Source organism: Scyliorhinus torazame, chromosome 22, assembly GCF_047496885.1.
Source record: "Scyliorhinus torazame isolate Kashiwa2021f chromosome 22, sScyTor2.1, whole genome shotgun sequence".
Lineage (NCBI taxonomy): Eukaryota > Metazoa > Chordata > Chondrichthyes > Carcharhiniformes > Scyliorhinidae > Scyliorhinus > Scyliorhinus torazame.
The window spans coordinates 82,206,044-82,231,967 of NC_092728.1; the positions used below are offsets into that span (position 1 = coordinate 82,206,044).

At 52.5% G+C, this 25,924-nt stretch overlaps 1 protein-coding gene across 2 annotated transcripts in view; it reads left to right on the plus strand.

Moving 5' to 3' along the window:
• Positions 1-5,805: 5,805 nt before the first annotated feature.
• The window catches only part of LOC140399166 (uncharacterized), a 78,787-nt gene continuing 58,668 nt past the window's right edge, over positions 5,806-25,924 (plus strand). For both annotated transcript variants that reach the window (XM_072488443.1, XM_072488444.1), the window contains exons 1-2: positions 5,806-6,015; positions 18,737-18,906. In XM_072488443.1, coding sequence (XP_072344544.1) covers positions 5,926-6,015; positions 18,737-18,906 — 260 coding nt within the window. In that variant the 5' untranslated portion in view covers positions 5,806-5,925. The remainder of the gene's footprint in view (positions 6,016-18,736; positions 18,907-25,924) is intronic.

Genomic DNA, 25,924 nt, shown 5'->3' on the forward strand with positions numbered 1-25,924 from the left:
GTTGGATTTTGTATTGAATCAGAACAGCTAAGGGGGATTCATTAAGAGTTATATACATAGATTACTGTAGCTGTTGTGTGTTTTTTCACGTTTGTAATTGAAAGCAACTTCTTGCTAACTGTTTTCTATATGTTAACTACATTCTTATAATAAACTTTGTTTTGATAAAAGCGCCTAGGAAATCTGATGAATCACAAGTGAAGTGAAGGCTCTTGTGCTCATCCTAGCCAAATTCAACATAAACGTTATAGGTCAGGTGAGCTTCATAATACACTGTGGAGTTTCTAAACCCTGGCCAATAACACAAGGGTATTCATATAACCCTTATGGCTGTTGATGTTGACATATTTTCTGGATGCATATTGAGCTCTAGCTGGAGATATACATGCCTATTGTCCAGCTTGTAAATGTGGGGCCTCCAGCCAGTTTTGCGTACAAGTCTTCGATGCGCGGCATGGGGTATCGGAAGGCTCTGTTGATAGTTAATTTATAGTCTCCACAAAGGCTTTAGTACCAGGACCACTGGCGCAGTCCATTCCACAAATTGTACCGGGCATATAATGCCTAGGCTCTCCAGCTGCCCAGGTTCGACCACTACCTTGGGGACTGGTCACGTTCTGAAGTACTTAGGTATGGCCTCCCTCCGGATCTATGTAGATATTTGCCCTTGCTTCTTTAATTTTACCGAACAATTGAACATAAACGCAAGATTGCAATCATGGTGTGTTATCATATGGTGTATTATCACTTCTTGCTGTTTTTGACTTTTCAGCAGCCTTTGCAAGCAGCTACATCTACCCACATTCAAACAGACTGGCAATATTTGGTTGGCCAAGATTTGTTCAAAATATCTGTACGACCAAACTTTTCTCAGTGTACATTTGAGATTATATTTGGAGGGACGCCTTTTATACCATGTGGTAGTCATATGTATTGTGGCACTGCCCGTATAGTAGAGGTACATGGGTAAATCCCTGCCTGCTGGCTCCACCCAGAAGGCGGCGTATAAATGTGTGTGCTCGTCAGTGCTGAAGCCATTCTGGGTCCAGCTACAGGAGGCACCACAAGCTTGCTCGATAAAGCCTCGATTATTCCACTACTCTCGTCTTTGTGGTAATTGGTAGTGCATCAATTTATTGAGCAAAGATTTTTTTAAACGATGGATCTCCACATCAAGCCTGATCGCCTGCAGCTGAGCCCTCAAGCAGCCAACGCTACGTCCGCCTTTGACCACTGGCTAGCCTGCTTCGAAAGCTACCTCAGAACATCCGCTGAGGAACCCTCGGACTCGCAGAAGCTCCAAGTCCTCCATTCACGGGTGAGCCCTGACATTTTTCCTCTCATCCGCAATGCGCCCACTTATTCCGAAGCGATGGAGCTCCTGAAGGGACACTACGTTCGACCAGTCAATCACGTATTCGGCAGGCACTTCCGGGCCACGAGACAGCAACTCCGCGGAGAGTCTCTGGACGATTTCTGGCGTGCCCTGCACATCCTAGGTAGGTAGGAACTGTGACTGCCAGGCAGTTTCGGCAGTCCAGCACACCAAACTTTTAATTCGAGACACTTACGTTACGGGCATGAAATCTGCGTATGTCCACCAGCGGCTACTGGAAGGGGGTATGCTTGATCTTACGGGAACTAGGCAGCGCGCTAATTCGTTAGAAGTGGCCTCCCGTAACGTCCAGTCCTACGCCCCCGACCGCGCGGCACCCACCAGCTGCCAACTCCAGCTCACCACAAGCCTGCGGCGCGCGGCAGCCAGCCATTTCTGGTGGGCCCAAGTGATATTTTTGCGGGCAAAACAAACACCCCAGGCAGCGCTGCCCAGCGCGGAGTGCGACCTGCAATGGCTGTGGGAAGAAGGGACACTTTGTTTCTGTTTGCCAGGCCCCGTCAGTCGCCGCTGTTTCCAGGCGTTCCTACACTTCCCACGTGCGACCCACGGGTGCCGCCATCTTCTTCACCGCGAGCCACGTGCGGCCCGTGGGCGCCGCCATCTTTGATGTCGCACGCCATGTGCGCCCTGTGGGCGCCGCCATCTTCAGCGACATTTTGGACGGCGTCTCAGGACCCCTGTTCGTCTGGCCGTTCACCGCCTGCCGCTACCTCCACCACCGCTGACCAGCCCGGGACCTCCCAGCATCTGCCGCAGCTCACCTCTATCACCCTGGATCAGTCCCGGCCCCGCAACCTCGCGACCGCGACGGTGAATATCGATGGGCACGAGACGACCTTGCTTTTTGACTCCGGGAGCACAGAGAGCTTCATCCACCCCACTATGGTAAAGTGCTGCTCCCTCCCGGTACACCCCGTCACCCAGAAAATCTCCCTGGCCTCCGGATCCCATTCCGTGGAAATCCGGGGATACTGCATCGCAACCCTCATCGTCCAAGGCATAGAGTTCAGCAACATCCGGCTCTACGTCCTCCCTCACCTCTGCGCTGCCCTGTTACTCGGCCTGGACTTTCAGTGCCATCTCCAAAGCCTAACCTTAAAATTCGGCGGACCCCTACTCCCCATCATCGTATGCGGCCTCACGACCCTTAAGATCGATCCACCTTCCCTGTTTGCGAACCTCACCCCAGATTGCAAACCCGTCGCCACTAGGAGCAGAAGGTACAGTGCCCAGGACAGGACCTTCATCAGATCGGAGGTCCAATGGCTTCTGCAGGAAGGGGTCATTGGGGCCACAGCCCCTGGAGAGCTCAAGTGGTAGTAGTAAAGACTGGGGAGAAGCACAGGATGGTCATTGACTACAGTCAGACCATCAATCGGTACACGCAGCTCGACGCGTACTCCCTCCCATGCATATCTGACATGGTCAATCAGATTTCGAGTCTTTTCCACAGTGGACCTAAGTCCGCCTAACACCAGCTCCCCATCCACCCAGAGGACCGCCAATACACTGTGTTCGAAGCAGATGGCTGCCTCTATCACTTCCTTAGGGTTCCCTTCGGCGTCACTAATGGGGTCTCGGTCTTCCAGCGAGAGATGGACCGAATGGTTGACCGGTACGGACTGCGGGCCACCTTCCCGTACCTAGATAACGTCACCATCTGCGGCCACGATCAGCAGGACCACGACGCGAACCTCCAAAAATTCCTCCAGATCGCCAAACTCCTTAATCTCACATACAATAAGGAGAAATGCGTGTTCCGTACCAACCGCTTAGCCATCCTTAGCTATGTCATGGAAAATGGAGTCCTTGGGCCCGACCCCGACCGCATGCGCCCCCTCATGGAACACCCACTCCCCCACTGCCCCAAGGCCCTGAAACGATGCCTGGGGTTTTTCTCCTACTATGCCCAGTGGGTCCCTAATTATACGGACAAGGCCCGCCCACTCATTCAGTCCGCAGTTTTTCCCCTGACGGCTGATGCCCGCCAGGCCTTCAACCGTATCAAGGCAGACATCGCTACGGTCACGATGCACGCGGTCGATGAGTCCCTCCCCTTCCAGGTGGAGAGAGATGCATCGGACGTAGCTGTGGCCGCCACCCTCAACCAGGCGGACAGGCCCATGGCCTTCTTTTCCCGCACACTCCATGCCTCCGAAATTCGGCATTCCTCTGTCGAAAAGGAGGCCCAAACCATAATGGAAGCTGTGCGACATTGGAGGCATTACCTGGCCGCCAGGAGATTCACTTTCCTCACTGACCAACGGTCGGTCGCCTTTATGTTTAATAATACACAGCGGGGCAAGATCAAAATTGACAAGATCTTGAGGTGGAGGATCGAGCTCTCCACCTATAGTTATGTGATCTTGTATCGCCCGGGGAAGCTCAACGAGCCCCCTGATGCCCTATCCCACGGTACATATGCCAGCGCACAAGTGGACCGACTCCGGGCTCTCCACTATGACCTCTGCCACCCGGGGGGTCACCCGGTTCTTCCATTTCATCAAGGCCCGCAACCTGCCCTACTCCATTGAGGAGGTCAGGACCGTCACCAGAGACTGCCAGGTCTGCGCAGAGTGCAAGCCGCACTTCTACCGGCCAGATCGAGCGCACCTGGTGAAGGCTTCCCGCCCCTTTGAGCGCCTCAGCAAGGACTTCAAAGGGCCCCTCCCTCCACCGACCAACACGTACTTTCTGAACGCGATTGATGAGTACTCCCGGTTCCCTTTCGCCATCCCATGCCCCGCTATGACTTCCGCCACGGTAATTAAAGCCCTCCACAGCATCTTCACTCTGTTTGGTTTCCCACCAACATCCACAGCGATCGGGGATCCTCTTTTATGAGCGATGAGCTGCGTCAGTTCCTGCTCAGCAAGGGCATTGCCTCGAGCAGGACGACCAGCTACAACTCCCGGGGAAACGGGCAGGTGGAGAGGGAGAATGGGACGGTCTGGAAGGCCGTCCTGCTGGCCCTGCGGTCTAAAAATCTCCCGGTCTCCCGCTGGCAGGAGGTCCTCCCCGACGCGCTCCATTCCATCCGATCGCTCCTCTGCACCGCGACTAACGAGATCCCTCACGAACGTGTGTTTGCCTTCCCCAAGAAGTCCACCTCCGGGGTCTCGCTACCAACATGGCTGACAGATCCTGGACCCGTCTTCCTTCGGAAGCATGTGCGGACCCATAAGTCAGACCCCTTGATCGAAAAAGTCCACCTCCTACATGCAAACCCGCAGTATGCCTACATGGCACACCCCGACGGGCGCCAGGACACAGTCTCCCTCCGGGACCTGGCACCCGCTGGATCCCCCTCCCCCGGTTGCTTCATTCACCCCTGCGCTACTCACCCTCCCTCCAGCGAACCTCACCGCAGCCCCCAGTAGGATCCGTCCTCCCACTGGTTCCACTCAGGGGTGACGAAGACGAGGGCAACTCGCTCCCGAAGTCACAGGTGACCAAGTCGGCGCCCACATCACCACGAGGACTGAGGCGATCGCAGAAGAGGGTCAAAGCCCCCGACAGACTGAACTTGTAATGTTTTCCACCACCCCCGCCGGACTCTTCTTTTTAACAGGTGAATGTGGTAGTCACCACTAGTAGTATTTTACATGTATTACGGCACTGCCCGTATAGTAGAGGTACATGGGTAAATCCCTGCCTGCTGGCTCTGCCCAATAGGGGGCGTATAAATGTGTGTGCTCGCCGGTGCTGCAGCCATTCTGGTTCCAGCTACAGGAGGCACCACATCTTTGCTCAATAAAGCCTCGATTATTCCACTACTCTCGTCTTTGTGGTAATTGATAGAGCATCATACCAGTTAAAATAAAATGTAGCACCAGAGTTGCGTCCATATTAGGTTAGGTGGATTGGCCACGCTCAGTTGCTAATTAGAATCCAAAATCTAGATAGGGTTACGGAGATAGGGCGGGCAGGGGGCATGGGCCTAGGGTCGGAGTAGGCTCGATGGGCCGAATGGCCTCGTTCGGCACTGTAGGGATTCGATGATAATGTTACACAAGAATATTCTTTCAATTCACCTTTCTCAGATCTATGTGAAAAGTGTGACATCAGTTGTATGACAGGCAGATTGAGCTAACGTGGGGGGCAGAGTGAAATGGCGGGGTTGTGGTGGAGGCGGGCCTCTCTCTATCACCTCACTGACGGCTCCCGCGAACATGGGTGCTCTTCTTAGTTCTAAATTAAAAACTTACGTTTTCGATGGATAAATTGACGGACCCACAGAAATGCAAGCATCAATTTTGGCACATGGCAAATTGACAGCGAAAATCTCCACCCCCCCCCCCCCCCCCCGCCGCCCATACAAATAAACGCTAAACAAAATCAAACCCGGCGTCCGTTAGTGCGCGCGAGCGCCGTTACCATGGCGACGCGAACACGCTCGAGCGGCTGGTGCCAGCGAACATTTGGGAGCAATTAGCCCGTGCGAAGAGCGAGAGAGTTCGGCGCCGGCGCCGCCGCCGCCGCCTGAAGTAAATGAGAACAGCTTTCCAGCGAAGAGCGGAAATCCGATGGAAAAGTGCGCAGAAATTAACCGCGGGCGGAGAACTTTGCTGAGCTGCAGAGAAGTATGCGGGAATCCGGCAGCGCTGCATAAAAAGGTATAACCGAGCTCCCCGCGGGGAACAGATTGGAGGACTTCAGGTCACACTCAGCTGAACCCCCCGCCCCCCCCCCCCAATCTCTCTCTCTCTCTCTCTCTCTCTCTCTAAAGTTCCTTCTGTCAATGAAAGCTACTAATTTATCTATTTTTCAGTCTGGTAAATTGAAGCAAAAATGGAAGCCTTGCATTTATATAGCCGCCCTTCATCACCGAGGCATGGGCATGGTCGCACATCGACTGCAGGTTAATGGAGTGGAATCCTTTGCACACATCCGTTTATATGCCAGGTTTGCGTTCAGTCGAAAACTCTGTCCACCAATGGCAATGCCAAGTGCCCATTCCTTCTGTTTTTCTCTGGTCATCGAGAAGACTTGCGGCTAGATTCTGCGTTCCTGAGACTAAGTGTTGACGACAGGGCACTAATTGCGGACTTTCATGACAGCAAAACCGGCGCCGCACCTGGATTTATTGAGCGACCTTTAAGGGGCTAACACCGGCGCCGTGTTGAACACAATCGATTCCAATGAGAAACAGTGTGGGGTTCGCGATTGACACTCAGGAGGCTGACAAGATGCAGCTGCGTATACAAACTTCACTCTCCACACACACACACCAGCCCAGCCAACAAGATGGTAGCCAGGAGAGTGGCACCCTGTTTTACAGATGCCGAGCTCGAGACCCTGTTGGACACCGTGGTGGAGAGGCGCGTGACCCTGTACCCTGGCCCAGGAAAGAGGCGGTCCGCACCAACAGCAACACCGTCAGGACCGGATAGCAGTGCCGAAAGAAACTGCACAACCTCCTCAGCGCAGCCAGGGTGAGTAGGCAGCATTGTGCTATTAGAACCAACCCCTATCCCACACACCCATAAGGCCCCCCCCCCACCCCACCCCACCCTCCCAGGAGAAGGCCGCCCATAACCACCGGGAGCATGAGAAGACTGGAGGGGGGCCGCCGGACCTGCGGCCCCTCACCACAGCTGATCTGGACCTGGTCGGCGGGCTCAAAGAAACGGCAGTCACCAAGATGGAGGTCAGCATCAGGTGAGGAAGTAAGACTTTGCTGCGTTGCAGTTCCCCGTGATATGTGTGTCACCCCGGCCTGCAGGCTAAACATGTGTCTTGTGTGTCTTGCAGGACCTGCTAGCGATGAGGTGGGCCTTCTGGTGTCTCCCGACCCCAGCCACTGCCCGAACCCCAGGTGCGGACCCACGACATGACACTGACACGGACGTGAGCCATAGACACCCAGGACACCACAGAGCTCGAGACCAAGGATGACACAGATTTCCCATCATGACTGTCTCCAACACCCTCCACCATCCTAGAGACGCTCATCTCGGTTGGGCGTGTAAATGAACCTGGTGCGTGCCACACACATGCTCCAGTACAGAATGCGGAGGTAGGAACTCCCAAGGGGGCCGATCCCAGGGCTGTCCAAACGGGATTCGGACTCCTAGAATGGTCAATCCCATCAATTGTGGAGATGCAGTCGCAGAGCCAGGAACTGCATGAGGGGTTGTCTGCGAGCATCCAGCATCTGCAGGTGGAGGAGTCCAACCTCGTGCAAGAGCAGGAGGTGGTCCCGACCATGCGTGTCACCCAGACCAACACCGCACCGGTGGCGTCCGCAGTGGAGGCCTTGGGGGCAAATGTTCCGCCCATAGATCAGCATCTCCAAGACTTGGAGCAATCTGTGCAGCTGGTGGCTGAAGTCCAGGACAGGGCTGCCCTCTTACAGACAGCCATGTGCCAGAGCCATCTGGACATTGCAGCGGCAGTCCTGAGCGTGGCCAAGTCACAAAGGGCCATGGCTGAGAGCGTGGGCTGCATTGCCCAAGACACTGGCTGACATGGCGCAGACACAGAGGGAGATGGCGCAGGCAATGGCTGATGTGGCACAGACGCAGACAGTCATGGCACAGTCACAACATAATGTCCACCAAAACCGTAGTGTTAGGACGCGTAAGACCAGAAAAGTAGACACCAGTTAAGTTGGCATGGGCGCAGGGCACAGTTTAGCGATCGGGACTAGGGCACAAATCTGCACAAATGTTCTCCCATTAAACGCCTGTGCACAATGTTACAACCTGCCTCGATGCCCTGTCAAAAGGGAGAAGGGTGTGAGGGGTGGGCTGCTCCAAGCTAGCCATAGAATATAGAACATACAGTACAGAAGGAGGCCATTCGGCCCATCGAGTCTGCACTGACCCACTTAAGCCCTCATTTCCATCCTATCCCCGTAACCCAAGATACACTCTAGAGTGGGGAGGGGAATGTTCGGAGGTTGGGGTGGGTTTGGTTCAGGAACCGCAGTTCAGTCAACGCTCGCCACTCCGGTGTCCCCAACTCCACCACCCCAGGAATTCAATAGGACCATGTGATGGAATGGACAGGTCGCATGCAGGGATCATACAGGTGGATGGTGGAATGTGCTACCCTGGGCAGGAGTCACAACGATGCAAAGCACCAGAGCTCATCGCAGAGTGGGATATCATCATCCTCTAGCCCATGGACCATATCCGCTGTTACTGCCAACCCAGGGTCTGCACATTGTAGTGCAGCAGGTATGTATCACGGAGGGGGTTGCAGGCGGATGGGGGGATGCGGTGTCCATGCCCCCACCCCAGTCAGTAAACCTGGAGGCAATCAGAGTGTTCTGTGTGCATTGGACCTGGTTGTGCGGCCTCCCGTGCCTGTCCAGGCCCTGTCCAACCTTGCCCTCCCCTGCATCCTCCTCGTCGGACGAGGCCTGGCGTTCATCATCCTTCTCCAGCACATCGCCCCTCTGCTGTGCGATGTTGTGAAGGATGCAGTAAGCCACCACGATGCACCAGAGAATTGTGATTTGGTGTGAAACCGGCACCCGCCACAATTTCGGTATCAAAACCGATTCTCCACCCAATCGCGTTTCCCGATTCTGGTGCCGGCCGACGGAGAGTTCCGCCCATGAAGTCTCATTTCCTGACACAAATGTGATATTGCAGTCAGTTATTAACTTACAGGCTGACTCCAAATAAAAAGACTACGATGCTGTACCTGACCTGTGACAGCCAATTAAAAACACGCCAAAATTCCAAGAAGCTGTCAGCATTCTGGAGTAGCATCTCCCGGGAGTATCTAATGCTGAGTAAAACAAGCATTTTGTTGCTATTGCCGTCAACGACGACCTACATGTGCTACGTTGGATTTTCCATTCTCACAAAGATGAAGAAGGCACAAAGGAACTAGCTGAACTCTGCACCTGATATGCGCATTGCCCTCTACCTGTGAATCTGATTGGAGTGAGTTCACGAGGACCAAGCAAGCACCCCTTTCGCATTAAAGGTAAGCGAACATGACGTGGGTCGCGAAGGTCGGCTGGTTGGTAAAAGTGAGCCCTGGGAACAAAGGTTTAAAAAAACACTGGTCTATTATATGCTGTTTCCGCTGTATGGCATAGAACATAGAATATAGAAAAATACAGCACAGAACAGGCCCTTTGGACCACGATGTTATGCCGAACCTTTGTCCTCGATTAATCATAGATTATCATAGAATTTACAGTGCAGAAGGAGGCCATTTGGCCCATCGAGTCTGCACCAGCTCTCGGAAAGAGCACCCTACCCCAAGGTTAACACCCCCACCCAACACTAAGGGCAATTTTGGACACGAAGGGCAATTTATCATGGCCAATCCACCTAACCTGCAAGACTGTGGGAGGAGTGACCTGTGTTGTAGCTTCACCAGGTTGGCATCTCATTTTTAGGTAATAAAAGCTGAAAAGCACAGCAGGTCTGGCAGCATCTATGGAGAGAAACAGAATTAACATTCTGAGTCTGAAATAACTTATTTGGAGCAGGCCTGAAGAATCATACAGGCTCAAAATGTTAACTATGCTTCTCTCTCCACAATGCTGGTTTTTCCATCATTTTCTGTTTTTACTACAGATTTCCAGCATCTGTGGTATTTTGCTTTCATTTTTAGGTATGCCTCATTCTTAGGTGGCGCTCCTGGCATGCCACATGACTGCTTCATTTCACTCGTCTGTCTATTCCCCTCTGAAGTGTTATCTCTAATCTGTAACACACTTCAGCAATTTTGTTTCATTGTATGTGACCTTAGCTATTTCAAAATGCAGTTCAACAAAATGTTTTCTGAACAAGACTAAAAATCGTTGCAGTTTAAAAAAAAATAAAATCACAAATTTCCATGAATGAAAGGAGAATAAGTCGAGGGTCCTGGAGAGTGTTTTATCACATATGTGTTTTGCTTCCCAACCTCACCATGTATAGAAAAATAAAGATTTAAAACAAATTCTTCCTTGATGGTGAAAGTATATTTTAATATTCATTCATGTTGAAGGCCTATAAATTTGATTTGTGAATAGGACTGGATTACAATGGAAGGACGTCGGGTAAAGATTGTCCGGGAAAGACTTCCGGTTGCGGCTATGCAGAGCTAAGTCGCATGTTCGGCAGCTCCCGCTTGGAACGGACTTTTGGGCTCTTTTCAGGGCCCCCAACCGCACTTTTTCGACATTTCCCGGTGTGGGAAGAAGATTGCAATATTCCCCCGACAGTGTATGGCTTGGACCAGGAGTGGGGTGACTAAAAAAGTGGTGGTGAACCCAAAGAAAGTGCGAGGGAAGAAGAGCAAGATGGCGGCGGGCGGGGACCAGGCAGCGTGGATGCAGTGAACGCAGGAGGCAATCCAGCGCAGCTTCAGGGAGATCAAAGCGGACCTGCTGAAGCCGATGAAGGCTTCTATCGACAATCTGCTGGAGACCCAGACGGCCCAGGGGGTGGCGATCCGCGAGGTCTGACAAAAGATCTCTGATAACGAGGACGGGATCTTAGGCCTTGCGGTAAAGGTGGAGGCGCACGAGGCGCTCCACAAGAAATGGCAGGAACGGTTCAAGGAGATTGAGAATCAGTCGAGGCGGAAGAATTTGCGGATTCTGGGCCTCCCGGCGAGGCTGGAGGGGTTGGACGTGGGGGCCTATGTGGTCACCATGTTAAACTCGCTGATGGGAGCAGGGTCCTTCCAGGGGCCCCTGGAGCTTGAAGGGGCCCATAGAGTGCTGGCGAGGAGGCCCAAGGCTAATGAGCCGCCGCGGGCGGTGCTGGTGCGGTTTCATCGGTTCGCTGATCGGGAGTGCGTGCTCAGGTGGGCCAAGAAAGAGAGGAGCAGCAGGTGGGAAAACGCGGAGGTTCGAACATACCAAGACTGGAGTGCAGAGGTGGCAAAGAAAAGGGTCGGGTACAACCGGGCGAAAGCAGTGCTGCACAGGAAAGGGGTGAAGTTTGGCATGCTGCTGCCGGCGCGACTCAGGGTCATCTACAAGGACCGGCACCATTATTTTGAGTCTCCGGAGGAGGCGTGGGCCTTTGTTCAGGCCGAGAAGCTGGACACAAACTGAGGGTCGGGATGGGTAGTCGGGGATTGCTGTTGGTGTGTTACATTTTGAGGGGGGGTTCTTTGCACTTGTTTCTTTTTGGTTCGGTGTGGGTGGTTAGGGTGGATTGGGCACTGTTTTGGTTGGGTCTGTCGGGTGGGCTCTTGGAGGGGGGTAAGTAGATGGAGTAGGGGGGGGATGGCCGGTTGGGGGGGTGGCTGGTAGGGGGGATGGGGCCCCGCGGGAGAGGGGGAGGGGGAGGCCCGAGTCGGGGGTGAGGGGACTGGGCCTGTAAAAGGAGCTGCGTCAGTGGTGGTGGTGGTGGTGGCGGGGCCGGGCAGGTGGAAAGCGCAGGCTTTTTCCCGCGCTGAAGGCTGGAGGCGGCGGGGCGGGGAAGCAAGAGTTGTTTCCCGTGCTTGGGATGGAAGGGGGAGGCGGAGAGCCTGCTGATGAGTATTGGAGGAGGAGGGTATGTCCCACAATGGGAGGAGTCGAAGGAGAGGCGGGAGTGGCCGGGGTCAGCAGGAGTCAGCTCACTTGCGGGAGTGCAATGGGGGAGCAAAGCAGCTAGGAGGGGCCCTAGGTGGGGGTGGGGGGGGGGGGGGGGGGTAGGGGGGTCTGCCGCCGTGGGGAACGGGCTGGGCGTGGGGTGCGGGCGCGTGGCTGGCCGAGGAGGGGTTATGGCTAGTCAGCGGGGGAGGGGGGCGGGTAGCCCCCTGATCCGGCTGATAACCTGGAATGTAAGGGGACTGAACAGGCCGGTCAAGCGGGCCCGGGTGTTCGCGCAACTGAAGGGGCTGAAGGCGGATGTGGTCATGCTCCAGGAGACACACCTGAAGGTGGCAGACCAGGTAAGATTGAGGAAGGGGTGGGTAGGTCAGGTGTTTAATTCGGGGCTGGATGCCAAAAATCGGGGGTGGCGATCTTGGTGGGAAACAGGATGTCGTTCAAGGCGTCGAGCATTGTGACAGACAATGGCGGCAGGTACGTAATGGTAAGTGGTAAGCTGCAAGGGGAGAGGGTGGTGCTGGTCAACGTGTATGCCCCGAACTGGGATGATGCGGGTTTTATTCGGCGCATGTTGGGTCGGATCCCGGACTTGGAAGTGGGGGGCCTGCTAATGGGGGGGGACTTTAACACAGTGTTGGATCCGGCACTGGATCGCTCCAGGTCTAGGATGGGTAGGAAGCTAGCGGCGGCTAAAGTGCTGAGGGGGTTTATGGACCAGATGGGAGGGGTGGACCCTTGGAGATTTGCAAGGCCGGGGGCTAGGGAATTTTCATTCTTCTCGCATGTTCATAAGGCTTATTCCCGGATCGGCTTTTTTATTATGAGTAGGGCGCTGATAGCGAGAGTAGAGGATACCGAGTAGTCGGCGACAGCCATTTTGGATCATGCCCCGCATTGGGTAGACCTAGAGCTGGGGGAGGAGAGGGACCGGCGCCCATTGTGGCGCTTGGAGGTGGGGCTGTTGGCGGACGAGGAGGTGAGTGAGCGGGTCCGAGGAAGCATAGAGAGATACCTGGAGGCCAACGATAACGGGGAGGTCCAAGTCGGGATGATATGGGAGGCGCTGAAGGCGGTGGTTAGGGGAGAGCTGATCTCCATTAGGGCCCACAAGGAGAGAAGCAGGGAGAGGGAGAGGCTGGTGGGGGAGATGGTGAGGGTAGACAGGAGGTATGCGGAGGTGCCTGAGGAGGGACTGTTGAGGGAGAGGCGAAGCCTCCAGGCCGAATTCGACCTGTTGACCACCAGGAAGGCAGAGGCGCAGTGGAGGAAGGCCCAGGAGGCGATTTATGAGTATGGGGAAAAGGCAAGTCGGATGCTGGGGCATCAGCTTCGGAAGCGGGATGCAGCTAGGGAGATCGGGGGAGTTAAGGATAGGGGAGGGAGTGTGGTGCGGAGTGGGGTTGGCATCAATGGGGTCTTCAGGGACTTTTATGAGGAACTGTATCAGTCCGAGCCCCCGCTGGAGGAGGGAGGGATGGGCCGCTTTCTGAACCAATTGAGGTTTCCGAAGGTGGAGGAGGGACTGGTGGCGGGATTGGGGGCCCCAATTGGGCTGGAGGAGCTGTCCAAAGGGATAGGGAGCATGCAGGCGGGGAAGGCACCGGGGCCGGACGGTTTCCCGGTCGAATTCTACAAGAAACATGTGGACCTGTTGGGCCCATTGCTAGTTAGGACCTTCAATGAGGCAAGGGAGGGGGGGTCTTTGCCCCCGACGATGTCCCGGGCACTGATCTCCTTGATCCTGAAGTGGGACAAGGATCCCCTGCAGTGTGGGTCTTATAGGCCGATTTTGTTATTAAACGTAGATGCCAAGGTGCTGGCGAAGGTCTTGAGGATTGTGTGCCGCAGGTGATCCACGAAGACCAGACGGGGTTCGTGAAGGGGAGGCATTTGAACGCGAATGTGCGGAGGCTCCTGAACGTTATTATGATGCCGGCGAGGGAGGGGGAGGCAGAGACAGTGGTGGCGATGGAAGCTGAGAAGGCCTTCGATAGGGTAGAGTGGGGGGTACTTGTGGGAGGTGCTGAAGAGGTTCGGGTTTGGGGAGGGGTGTTGCTCTTTTTAGCCTTAGTTTATTAGCTCTGATTACGTCACCTTTGCTCACGAGTCGCTAGGTATCTTTCTGATACCGCCACGTGGTTCAAGTTCAAGTTATGATTAATAAGTCAGCACACCGCTTAGTAAGATTGAAATCAACGGTCATTTATTATATACAAGTAATGTTTACACAATAATCCTACTATCTATATAATAAACCTATCACTACTGGCCAATACTTAACTTTAGGAAGAGCCCACCAGGTCAGGGAAACGAATGGCTTATCCAATCGGATCTGGCCCGCGGGATTCAAAAGGCTGATACAGGTCGATGGCTAGGAGTCTTTATCGGATAGCGATCGCTGGATTCAAACTTACAGTTGCCGGTTGATGTTCTTGCGAAGGTCTCGAGCAGGCGAAGAAGGGAGAGAGAGAGCGATCTGAACTTGGCCCCTCACTTTATAGGGCCCAGGGGCTTCCCGCCTCCCAGGGCGGCCCTTGTCCCTGAGTCCCAAGTGATTGGACTTGTTCCCAATCACTGGGTTCGATACGTCCAATTGCGAGGCGATTCCCCGATCGGGGGGTGGTCGTTCACCTGCCTTTGTTTCGGCCACTGCAGGCGCCGACAGGTCTGGCCCGGTATTCAATTGCTAATATGTTGCAATTGTTCCCGGGGATAGCCGATTAAACTGCAGATGTCTGGGTTGATGGGCTCCTAATAGTCCTGAGTATAACTGCAGATGTCTGGGTTGGTGGGCTGTTCATAGTCCTGAGTATCGATCTGGGCCGACTTCCCCAGAGCCGAATATGATATTCTGCCTGCAGCTGTCCGTTTGTGTCTTGTTCCCTGCTTTTCCCATCAGCCTTTTTGGTTGGCCATTTTAAATCCGGTTTTGGCCAAATTAATAGGGAAGCAGCCATCTTACGGTTTGTTAGGTGGGTTCGGCTGTTGTTCGAGGTCCCGATGGCGAGTGTGGCCACGAACAAGAGGAGGTCTTTTTTATAAAAATATATTTATTAAAATTTTTTAACACAATTTTTCTCCCTTACAAACAATAACCCCCCCTCCACCTCGTAACAAAAAAAACCGAGAAATCGCGCAGAGCAAGACATGGCAAAATGATATATTTATACAGCTTTGTACACTGGCCCTCAACGTACGTGCCAGTTTCCCCAACCCTTCATGTTATCTCTTGCTCATCCACCCTCCCAGGCAGTCCCCCCTTTCCCCACCCCCCCCCCCCATCCCCCCTCTCCCCCGGCAAGGTTGCTGCTGCTGCTGACCGACCTTCCTCTAACGCTCCGCGAGATAGTCTAGGAACGGTTGCCACCGCCTGTAGAACCCCTGCGCAGACCCTCTCAAGGCGAACTTAATCCTCCCCAACTTTATGAACCCAGCCATATCATTTATCCAGGCCACCAGGCTGGGGGGCTTCGCCTCCTTCCACATTAGCAAGATCCTTCGCCGGGCTACTAGGGACGCAAAGGCCAGAATGCCGGCCTCGTTCGCCTCCTGCACTCCCGGTTCGTCCACTCCTCCAAATATTGCTAGCCCCCAGCTTGGCTTGACCCGGACTTTCACCATCTGAGATATTGCTCCCGCCACTCCTCTCCAGAACCCCTCCAGTGCCGGGCATGACCAAAACATATGGACATGGTTCGCTGGGCTCCCTGAGCACCTCCCACATCTGTCCTCTACCCCAAAGAACCTACTCAACCTCGCCCCCGTCAAGTGCGCTCTGTGGACCACCTTAAATTGTATCAGGCTGAGCCTGGCACACGAGGAGGAGGAATTAACCCTACCTAGGGCATCAGCCCACAGACCTTCCTCGATCTCCTCCCCCAGCTCCTCCTCCCATTTACCCTTCAACTCTTCTACCAGCACTTCCCCCTCTTCTTTCAACTCCTGGTGTATTTCCGACACCTTGCCCTCCCTGACCCATACACCCGAGATCACCCTATCTTGAACTTCTTGTGCCGGGAGCAACGGGAGTTCCCTCACCTGTCGCCTCACAAAAGCCCTCACCTGCATATATCTAAAGGCATTTCCCGGGGGTACAAGAGGAGGTCTGAGTACCTTCGGTTGCATCGAGGGACGAGGCAGGGGTGTCCCCTGTCTCCCCTGCTCTTTGCACTGGCGATTGAACCCCTGGCTATGGCACTGAGGGAGTTGAGGAACTGGAGGGGGTTGGTGCGGGGTGGGGAGGAGCATAGGGTGTCGCTCTATGCGGACGACTTGCTGCTATATGTGGCGGACCCGTTGGGGGGAATGCCGGAGGTAATGAGGATCCTCAGGGTGTTCGGGGATTTCTCAGGGTACAAGCTCAACACGGGGAAGAGCGTGTTGTTCGTGGTTCACCCAGGGGACCAGGAGAGGGGGATTGGCGAGCTCCCACTAAAAAGGGTGGAGAGGAGCTTCAGGTATTTGAGGATCCAGGTGGCCAGGAGCTGGGGGGGGCTCTGCATAGACTTAATTTCACGAGGCTGTGGAGCAAATGGAGGAGGCGTTCAAGAGGTGAGACGCGTTGCCGCTGTCCCTGGTGGGTAGGGTGCAGTCAGTTAAGATGACGGTGCTCCCAAGGTTTTTGTTCCTGTTCCAGTGCCTTCCCATTTTATCCCGAAGACCTTCTTTAGGCGGGTCAACAGGAGCATAATGGGGTTAGTGTGGGCGCGAGGGACTCCGAGGGTGAGAAGGGTGTTCCTGGAGCGGAGTAGGGATGGGGGTGACTGGCACTGCCCAACCTCTGTGGGTACTACTGGGCTGCCAATGCGGCGATGGTGCGCAAGTGGTTGATGGAGGGGGAGGGGGCTGCATGGAAGAGGCTGGAGACGGCGTCTTGTGAGGGTACGAGTCTGGAGGCGCTGACAACGGCGCCGCTGCCGCTCCCTCCAATGAGGTATACCACGATCCTGGTAGTGGCGGCTACCCTCAAAATCTGGGGGTAGTGGAGGCGGCACAGGGGGGAAGTTGGGGCCTCGGTGTGGACCCCAATATGGGGGAACCACCGGTTTGTCCCAGGGAGAATAGATGGAGGGTTTCCGAGGTGGCACAGGGCAGGGATAAGAAGGTTGGGTGACCTGTTTGTGGATGGGAAGTTCGCGAGCCTGGGTGAGCTGGAGGAGAAGTATGGGCTCCCCCCGGGAACACCTTTAGATATTTACAGGTAAGGGTGTTTGATAGGCGGCAAGTGGTGGAATTCCCGCGGCTGCTGCCACGCACAGTACAGGACAGGGTGCTCTCGGGGGGGGGGGGGGGTTGGAGAGGGGAAGATCTCGGAAACCTACCAGGTGATGCAGGAGGAGGAGGAGTTGGGGGAGGAGATTGAAGAGGGGACGTGGGCAGATGCCCTAGGGAGGATGAACTCTTCCTCTTCGTGAGCGAGGCTCAGCCTCATACAGTTTAAGGTGCTGCACAGGGCACACATGACCGGGACAAGGATGAGCCGGTTCTTTGGGGGTGAGGACAGGTGTGTTAGGTGCTCAGGGAGCCCAGCAAATCACACCCATAAGTTCTGGGCATGCCCAGCGCTGGAGGAATTTTGGAAGGGCATAGCGAGGACGGTGTCGGGGGTGGTAGGAACCAGGGTCAAACCGGGCTGGGGGCTCGCAATATTTGGGGTTGCAGGGGAACCGGGAGTGCAGGAGGCAAAAGAGGCCGGTATTCTACCCTTTGCGTCCCTGGTAGCCCGGCGAAGGATTCTTCTTCAGTGGAAGGATGCGAGGTCCCCAAGCGTGGAATCCTGGATCAACGATATGGCGGGGTTTATTAAATTGGAAAGGGTGAAATTCACCTTGAGGGGATCGGTACAAGGGTTCTTCAGGCGGTGGCAACCGTTCTTGGACTTCCTGGCAGAACGGTAGACAATGGTCAGCAGCAGCAGCAACTCGGAGGGGGGGTGGGGGGCGGTTCTATTTTATTTTTGTTTGTTTACACTGGGGGATATGAGGGGGTGTATATATTTGCTATGTTTGCTTTGTGTTAATTCGGGGTGTTAATTTATTATTTATGTATGGGGGGAGGGGGGCACGGGGGTTGTTTTATTTTGTTCTGTATTTAATTCTATTGGGTTCCTTTTTCATTCTGTTGTTGATATTTTGTGAAATCCTCAATAATAATTATTTTTTTTAAAAAAAGATTGTCCGGGAACAAAACTTCAGAACTGCCATGAGAATGTCGCTTTAAGAAATGTTTGGCTGCTCATATTACTGCAGTGATGTCAGAGTGTGGGTGGAGCTGGGCTGTCTGTCAGCTTTTTACTTTTGTTTAAGGCTGTTTGCTGCAGGGTGTGTTTTAGTTTCGATTGCAGTGTTGGAGCTGAATTCAGACAGAGCAGGTGTACTGTTGATCTCTCTGCCATGAAAAGCCTATCTCTTGATCATTTGGTGAATTCAGAATTATAAATGTTTTCAGTAGTGACTTTAACCTGATGTGCTTCTGTTAAAGGTTTTGTTTTCAAGTCGTATGGATGTTAAAAGGAAAGTTTAAAGGATTACTTAGTGTCGTAGTCTTTGGGGGTTGTATTTGAATTGATGGTTGCTAAGATGTTCACTGTATGTTTTAAAAAGGTTAACTTGAGTTCATAGAATAAACATTGTTTTGCTTTAAAAAAATACTTTTCCATTTCAGCTGTACTACACCTGTAGAGTGGGCCGTGTGCTCCCCATACCACAATCCATTAAACGTTGTGGGTCAGGTGAACTCCTTGATACACTTTGGGGTTCTCTAAACCCTGGCCCGTAACAAGAACACATGAACATATATAATTTGCGTTAATAAATAATTATTTCTTTTTATAGAGCCAGTTAAATTCTTCTGTAAACTGTGTACAAACCGTAGCGCCGATCAAGCCAACAGTCTTTAAAGTTGCCATCAAGAACAAGTATGAAATTAGAGCAACAGAACAATGGCCATTTTTCAAACAAGCTCCTGATTCTTCTCAGCCAAATCTAGGTAAAGTAACACCATGGTAAGTAACCAATATAGTCATTTTTATTTTGTAAAATGAGAAACTCTTAAGTGTGATGCACATTGTAATTTTATGGCTCTAAACATTGTAAATAAGTCATTTTCATATCATATTTTGGATACATATGTTTGGCAGGACAGGCCACAGTACTTCAGGCAAATGATTGACCTGTTTAACTGGTTCAGGTGTATACTCATCATCGAGTGATGTCTCATAACTTGGGTTCATGGGATGTGTTCAAGTAGGAGGAAAATGAAAATTCTTAAGCCATCTAGAATAGAGCCTATGTGAATGTCATACATGACTGGTTTCTGATCTGCAGCGCAATTTTCAAAGAAAATGACCAGGTATAATTGTGGTTGGGAAAACCGGTGATTCCCACCAGATTGGCCAGCCTGAAACTGATCGCAATCTTCCGACACTTAGTGCAATAAATGAAACCCCATGCAAAACACGCTGAGCTGGAGTCTCCAAGCGTCTAATTCGCCTGACCTGGGGCTCAGCTGTGCACTGCAAACAAGGAGGAGCTGTATTAAAACAGTCCCTCTGCGCTCACTCCCAGTCATGCCAAGAGGATGACAGCTTAGAGACCTGTTCTCCGCTTCATGGTGGGAGACCTGAACAGGCTTCTGGATGCCATGGAGGAAAGACTGGGCACCCTGTACCCCCATGTGGGTAGGAGACTGGGATGTGGTGGCAGCTGCAGCCAGTGCCACCAGCCTGACCAGAAGGACCGGGGTCCAATGCGGAAAGAAAATGAATGAACTCCTACGAGCTGGCAGGGTGAGTTCCCACTTGTCTCTTCCTGGCATGAGTACCATCAGTCACCACTGGAATGTCACCAGTAATCCACTCTTGGCCACCTCGCAGCCTCACAACCCTGTCCTCCCAGCATCTTACTCAAAAACAATTCCCCCAGCACTCCACATTATAATCCTTTTAGGTGAGGTATCCACATATGCCACTTACTGCACACCCTTAACCTGCCAAATGTCCAGGTCACAATATCTTCTTTGTGCCCACGCAGGAGAAGATAGTCTATAATTAAAGGAACAGGAAGAAGACGGTGGGGGGATTCCCAAGTTACTCCTCACCCCCTATGAGTGATTAATTATTAATTTTTAATTATTGCAATTTAGCGTGACCAATCCACTACTCTGCACATATTTTGGGTTGTGGAGGTGAGACCATGCAGACACAAGGAAAATGTGCAAACTGCACACGGACAGTGACCTGGGATTGGGGTCGAACCTGGGTCCTCGATGCCGTGAAGCAGCAGTGCTAACCACTGTGCCACCGTACCATCCCGAGTTTGCACTTTCTCCCCGTGTCTGCGTTGATTTCCTCCGGGTGCTCCAGTTTCCTCCCACAGTCCAAAGATATGCAGGTTAGGTGGATTGGTCATGTGTCCAAAGATGTGCAGGTTAGGTGAGGTTAAGAGGATAGGGTGGGAGAGTGGGCCCAGGTAGGGTTCTCTTTCAGAGGATCATTGCAGATTTGATGAGCCGCATGGTCTCCTGCACTGCAGCAATTCTATGATTTTATGAAACACTCTCGGCTTTTTGGAGTATCATTGGCTAATGGACTTTTATTTATATTAAGAGGGTTCCCTGGGGAGGGGATAATTAGAGTAATTGTGTTCAGTTTAGTAAGATGGTGTAGTTAATGGGAGGAGCCAGGGACTGAAGCAATCAGTTGTTGAGGTTTTCCGAGTATGTTTGTGGCTGGAAGGGAAGCTGAGACGCTTTTTAAAGAATACAGCCAGAGATTCTGCATTATTATAGCAGGGTGTCAGGTCTCTTTCTTGCAAACAGTCTCAAAAGATCTCTTTATCTCAAAGTGGAGTATCAAAGACATCTCTTTACAGAAAGTATTCCTGAGTCTGCCAACTGTATTCAAAAGTGGATTGTGACCTGAGATGGTTTTGTCAGTTGAATGGAAATAAAGGTAGCAGCTAAGCTGCCATTATATTGATTAGCATTGTTCAAAGGATTATTGTAAGCTATTTTAATGATGTTAAAGATTTTTTTTAAAATTATTTTTTAAAAACATTTTGTTTCCAATTATGTGGCAATTTAATGTGGCCATTTAGCATCGCCAATCCACCTACCCTATGCACCTTTGGGTTGTGAGGGTGAGACCCACGCAGACACGGGGGAAATGTGCATACTTCACATGGACAGTGACACCGGGCCAAGATTGAACCTGGGTCCTCAGCGCCTTGAGGCAGCAGTGCTACTAACCCTATGCCACCCCGTTAACCATATTTCAATACTGTGTTAGTAATAATGTTTGTTTCAATATACCACAACACTATTTTGCATGAAACCATTCCTGAAGCGAGGTATCCTTTCCTCACAGTCTTACAAAACTAAAATTAAATATTTGGGTTTCTTTCCAGTATCCCAGCAACAATTGGGATCTGGTTTGAGAGCCGCCAAGGTCAACTAGGGCTAGAGGATACGGAAGGCAGCAGGCCACTGATATGCATCCTGGGGTCACACCTAGACGTAGCAGTAGGCCTCAGAGGATTAAGAAGTTTTAGGAGCAGAGTGGCATGGGTGAAGTCAGACATCATTCGAAAGGGAATAGATAATGTAGCACTGTAACAATTCACAACATTAAAGAATCTCGCACCTCAAAGCCACCACACCTCTGTTTTTGACCCCTATCCCACAGGTAGGGATTATCTCCCAATCTGAAGTCAGATCCTCCTGGAGGACCTCCAAGTAATCCCATCAGTTAGACCCATAGAGACAGACATCCTGCAAACATTGCTTCTTCACTCAATGAACCCTTGGCCTTGCCCCCTTTCCCCCTTGGCAAAGTGGGACAAAGAAATGAACCTTCGATTGTTACTCAGAAATGAGCCCAGGAGTCAGACGTAAGCCAAATCTGAGGAGCATCACATCTTACCTCACAGCAAGTAGTCATCACCCTCCTGCCTTTACAAGTGATTCACTCACGCTGCTGACCAGGCCCATCGCCCTGGTGTGCTGGCAAATAACCCCTTGGTTTCAGGAGGTAAGGCACTGCCAGACCAGACCTGGCAGCAGAATTGCATCTTCAGCAGCCCAATGCACCACTCAATCACTGTCCAGGTGTCACTTGAGCTTCATTATCTCAGTATCAGGCCTCTGTACTGGCATCATCAGCCATGACCTCAACGGGTAACCCTTGTCCCCCATGAGACATCCTGGAAATCTGGAGTAGTTTGTCCTCTAAGACCCTGGGGAGGGAGTGTCCCAGGTTGTAGCTAACATGCACATTTTCTGGGTAGTGTCCACACATATATGATGTTGAGGTGGTGGTCACACACAAGTTGGACATTGAGGGGGTGGAACACCTTTCAGTTGACACAGGGCATTCCCAGTCCCAGGCCCTGGTGCTCTCAAGGTAACATGCATGCTGTCAGTGGCTCCCTAGAGCTGAGACATCCCGTCAATGGCAGTGAATCCTGCAGCCAGGGAATCTTGATGGGCTTGGTCCAGGTCGAAGTGGATGTATTCGGAGGCCTGGGCATACACCTCTCTGATGCGCTTGTGTGGCACTTCTCAATCCTCAGCCCACAAGTCCCTGCTGAAGCCTTGAAATGACCCAATGACAAAAAGGTTCAGGGCTGCCGTAAGCTTCATGACCACCAGGAGCGGGTGTCCTCCCCCACAAGGTGCCAGGTCCATAAGGATGTGACAGACTCCTTTGGTCAACCGGAGTCTTTGAGCTAAAATTCTCTGGCCATTCGCTGGTGGCGGGATTCTCTGGTTTCTCGGTGGCATGGGGTGGCTTCAATGAGATTTCCCATTGACCACGGCGGGAGCAGAGAATCCCACCACTGGTGAAGGGTGCACAACCTCTCGCCACCAAGAAACACGCAGCTGGGTGGACGGAGAATCCCACCCATGGTGTTCAACAGCTCGTTGAAGGACAAGTGGGTCCTGTACACCTGGGGTCTTCTTTTTCCGCTGTCTTTTTCTAATTATTACAAACATGTGTAAAAAGAACCGTAACATACACAACACACTCAATAACCTTATTATCTACAGTTTGTACAATTTGTACCCCCTACCCTCCCTCCTCCCCCGCGACGAACAGTTTCTTAAACAAAGAACAATACAGCACAGGAACAGGCCCTTCGGCCCTCCAAGCCTATACCGATCACGATACCATCCTTGGCCAAAACCCACAGCACTTCCTTGTGCCGTATCCCTCTATACCCATCCTATCATTTTCATTTTCATCCATGTATTTGTCGAGATGCTTTCTGAACGCCGTTAATGCATTTGCTTCCACAACGTCCCCTGGCAAAGCGTTCCAGGCACTCGCCACCCTCTGTGTAAAGAACGTGCCTCGCATGTTTCCTCTGAACTTTGCCCGTGGACCTTAAACCTATGCCACCTGGTGACTGACCCCTCCACCCTGGGAATGAGTGCCTGCCCATCCACTTGATCCATGCCCCTCATAATCTTGTAGACCTCTAACAGGTCACCCCTCAACCTCCGTCATTCTAATGAAAACAATCCAAATCTATTGAGCCTCTCTGCATAGCTAACACCCTCCAGATCAGGCAACATTCTGGTAAACCTCCTCTGCACCCTCTCCAAAGCCTCCACATCCTTCTGGTAGTGTGGCGACCAGAATTGTGTGCAATATTCCAAGTGCGGCCTCACCAAGGTTCTATATAACTGTAGCATGACTTGCCAGTTTTTATACTCTATGCCCTGTCCAATGAAGGCAAGCATTCCGTATGCTTTCTTGACTACCTTGTCCACTTGTGTTGCCACTTTCAAGGATCTGAGGATCTGCACGCCCAGATCTCTCTGACTTTCTATATTCCTAAGAGTGTTGCCATTTACGGTATATTTTCCTCTCTATGTTAGACCTACCAAAATGCATTACCTCACATATGTCTGGATTAAACTCCATTTGCCATTTTTCTGCCCAAGTCTCCAACCTATCTATGTTCTGCTGTATCCTCTGACAATCCTCAACATTATCTGCCACTCCACCATCCTTGGTGTCATCCGCGAACTTGCGAATCAGACCAGCTACATTTTCTTCAAAATCATTTATGTATACTACAGACAACAGAGGCCCAAGCACAGATCCCTCTGAAACACCACTAGTCACAACCTTCCATTCAGAAAAACACCCTTCTACTGCTACCCTTTGCCTTCTGTGCCTGAGCCAGTTCTGTATCCACCTTACCACCTCATCTTTGATCCCGCGTGACTTCACCTTTTGTACCAGTCTGCCACGAGGCACCTTGTCAAAGACTTTACTGAAGTCCATGTAAACAACATCCACCACCATCCCCTCATCAATCATCTTTGCCACCTCCTCAAAAAACTCAATCAAGTTAGTGAGGCACGACCTCCCCTTCACAAAACCATGCTGTCTATCGCTAATGAGTCCATTTGTTTCCGAATGTGTATGAATCCTGTCCCTGAGAATTCTCTCCAATAATTTACCTACAACCGACGTGAGGCTCACCGGCTTATAGTTTCTTGGTTATCTCTGCTACCTTTCTTAAACAGCGGTACCACATTAGTATTCTCCAGTCCTCTGTGATCACCTGTAGCAGATGAGGATACAAAGATGTCAGTTAAGGCCCCAGCAATTTCCTCCCTTGCTGCCCTCAGTATTCTGGGGTAAATTCATCAGGCCCAGGAGACTTATCTACCTTAATGTCTTTTAAAAGAGCCAATACCTCGTCCTTTTCGATGTCAACATGACTCTGACTGTCCACACACCCTACCCAAGAATCATCTTCCACAAAGTCCTTGGACTGTATTCTCCGTTTCTGAGACTATGGGCTAGATTCTCCGATTTTGCAGCTATGTCCGGAGGAAGTGTCTGGTCTTATGACCAAAATGTCAGTGCCACCAACACACCGATGCTCCGCTCGTTGGGGGACTAGCAGCTGCGCCACGTAAAGCCCACGGCTTTACCTGCAGATACGGAAGGAGAATGATGGCCAGGTCCGTGGCCGCGCATGCACATGGCAGCACCCGGTGGCGGCTGCGCCGTACAACATGGCGCTGGCCACGCGCGGACCCAGCCTGCCAGATAGTGCCCCCCTGTAATCCCCCGAACCACCCCGTCACCAGTCCCCCCAGCCCCCACCGATACAACCCCGGCCAGCGGAACGCCTCTCCCCCCCCCCCCCCCCTCCCCCCCCCCCCCACACCCTTCCCAACTGTGGCGGCGCTGCATACAGTCCACAGCTGCCACACGAGGTCCCTGAAAACTGAGAGGACACACGACTGACGAAATCGGGAAGTCGGCCCATCGGGGGAGGGCCTCAGGTGACGTCCTGAGGCCGTTCGTCCTGAGGCCGTTCCAATGGCATGCGGCGTACTCAGCGATTATGCCGTTTTTGAGGGGGCAGAACATCTGAGAAGTGGCACCGCCCCCGATTTCGGCATAAAAACTGATTTTCCGGCCAATCACCGAATGAGATTTCGGCGTCGGCAATCGGAGAATCCCGCCCTAAATGTTGACGCCAACGGAAAATCCATGGACTTCCACGACAGAAAGATCGGCGCCACACCTGCACCGATTGCACTGCCACTAATGGGCTAGCACCGGATGCATCATGTGGAACACAATCAGTCCTAATGAAAATCAATTCCTGATTCACTGGGTTCGTGATTGCCACTCAGGAGGCTGACAAGCCACAGCCGCACATAAACGATTCTCCCTCCCACATACACCATTCAAACCAACAAGATGGCTGGAAGGAGAGCGGCCCCAAGATTCAGAGACGCCGAGCTGGAGACCCTCTTGGATGCAGTGGAGGAGAGGCGGATGACCCTAAACAACGACCCGGGAAGGAGGTTGCCAGGCGCCGCTGTCCGTCGTGCCTGGGCTTAGATGGCAGAGGCAGTCAGCGCCACGGACATCGTCGCCCAGACCGGCATACAGTGCCAGAAGAAACTCCACGACCTCCCCAGGTCGGCCAGATTGAGTTGGCAGCGCTGCACCCCGGCACTAACTCCGCCGCCCCCACATCCCGCTG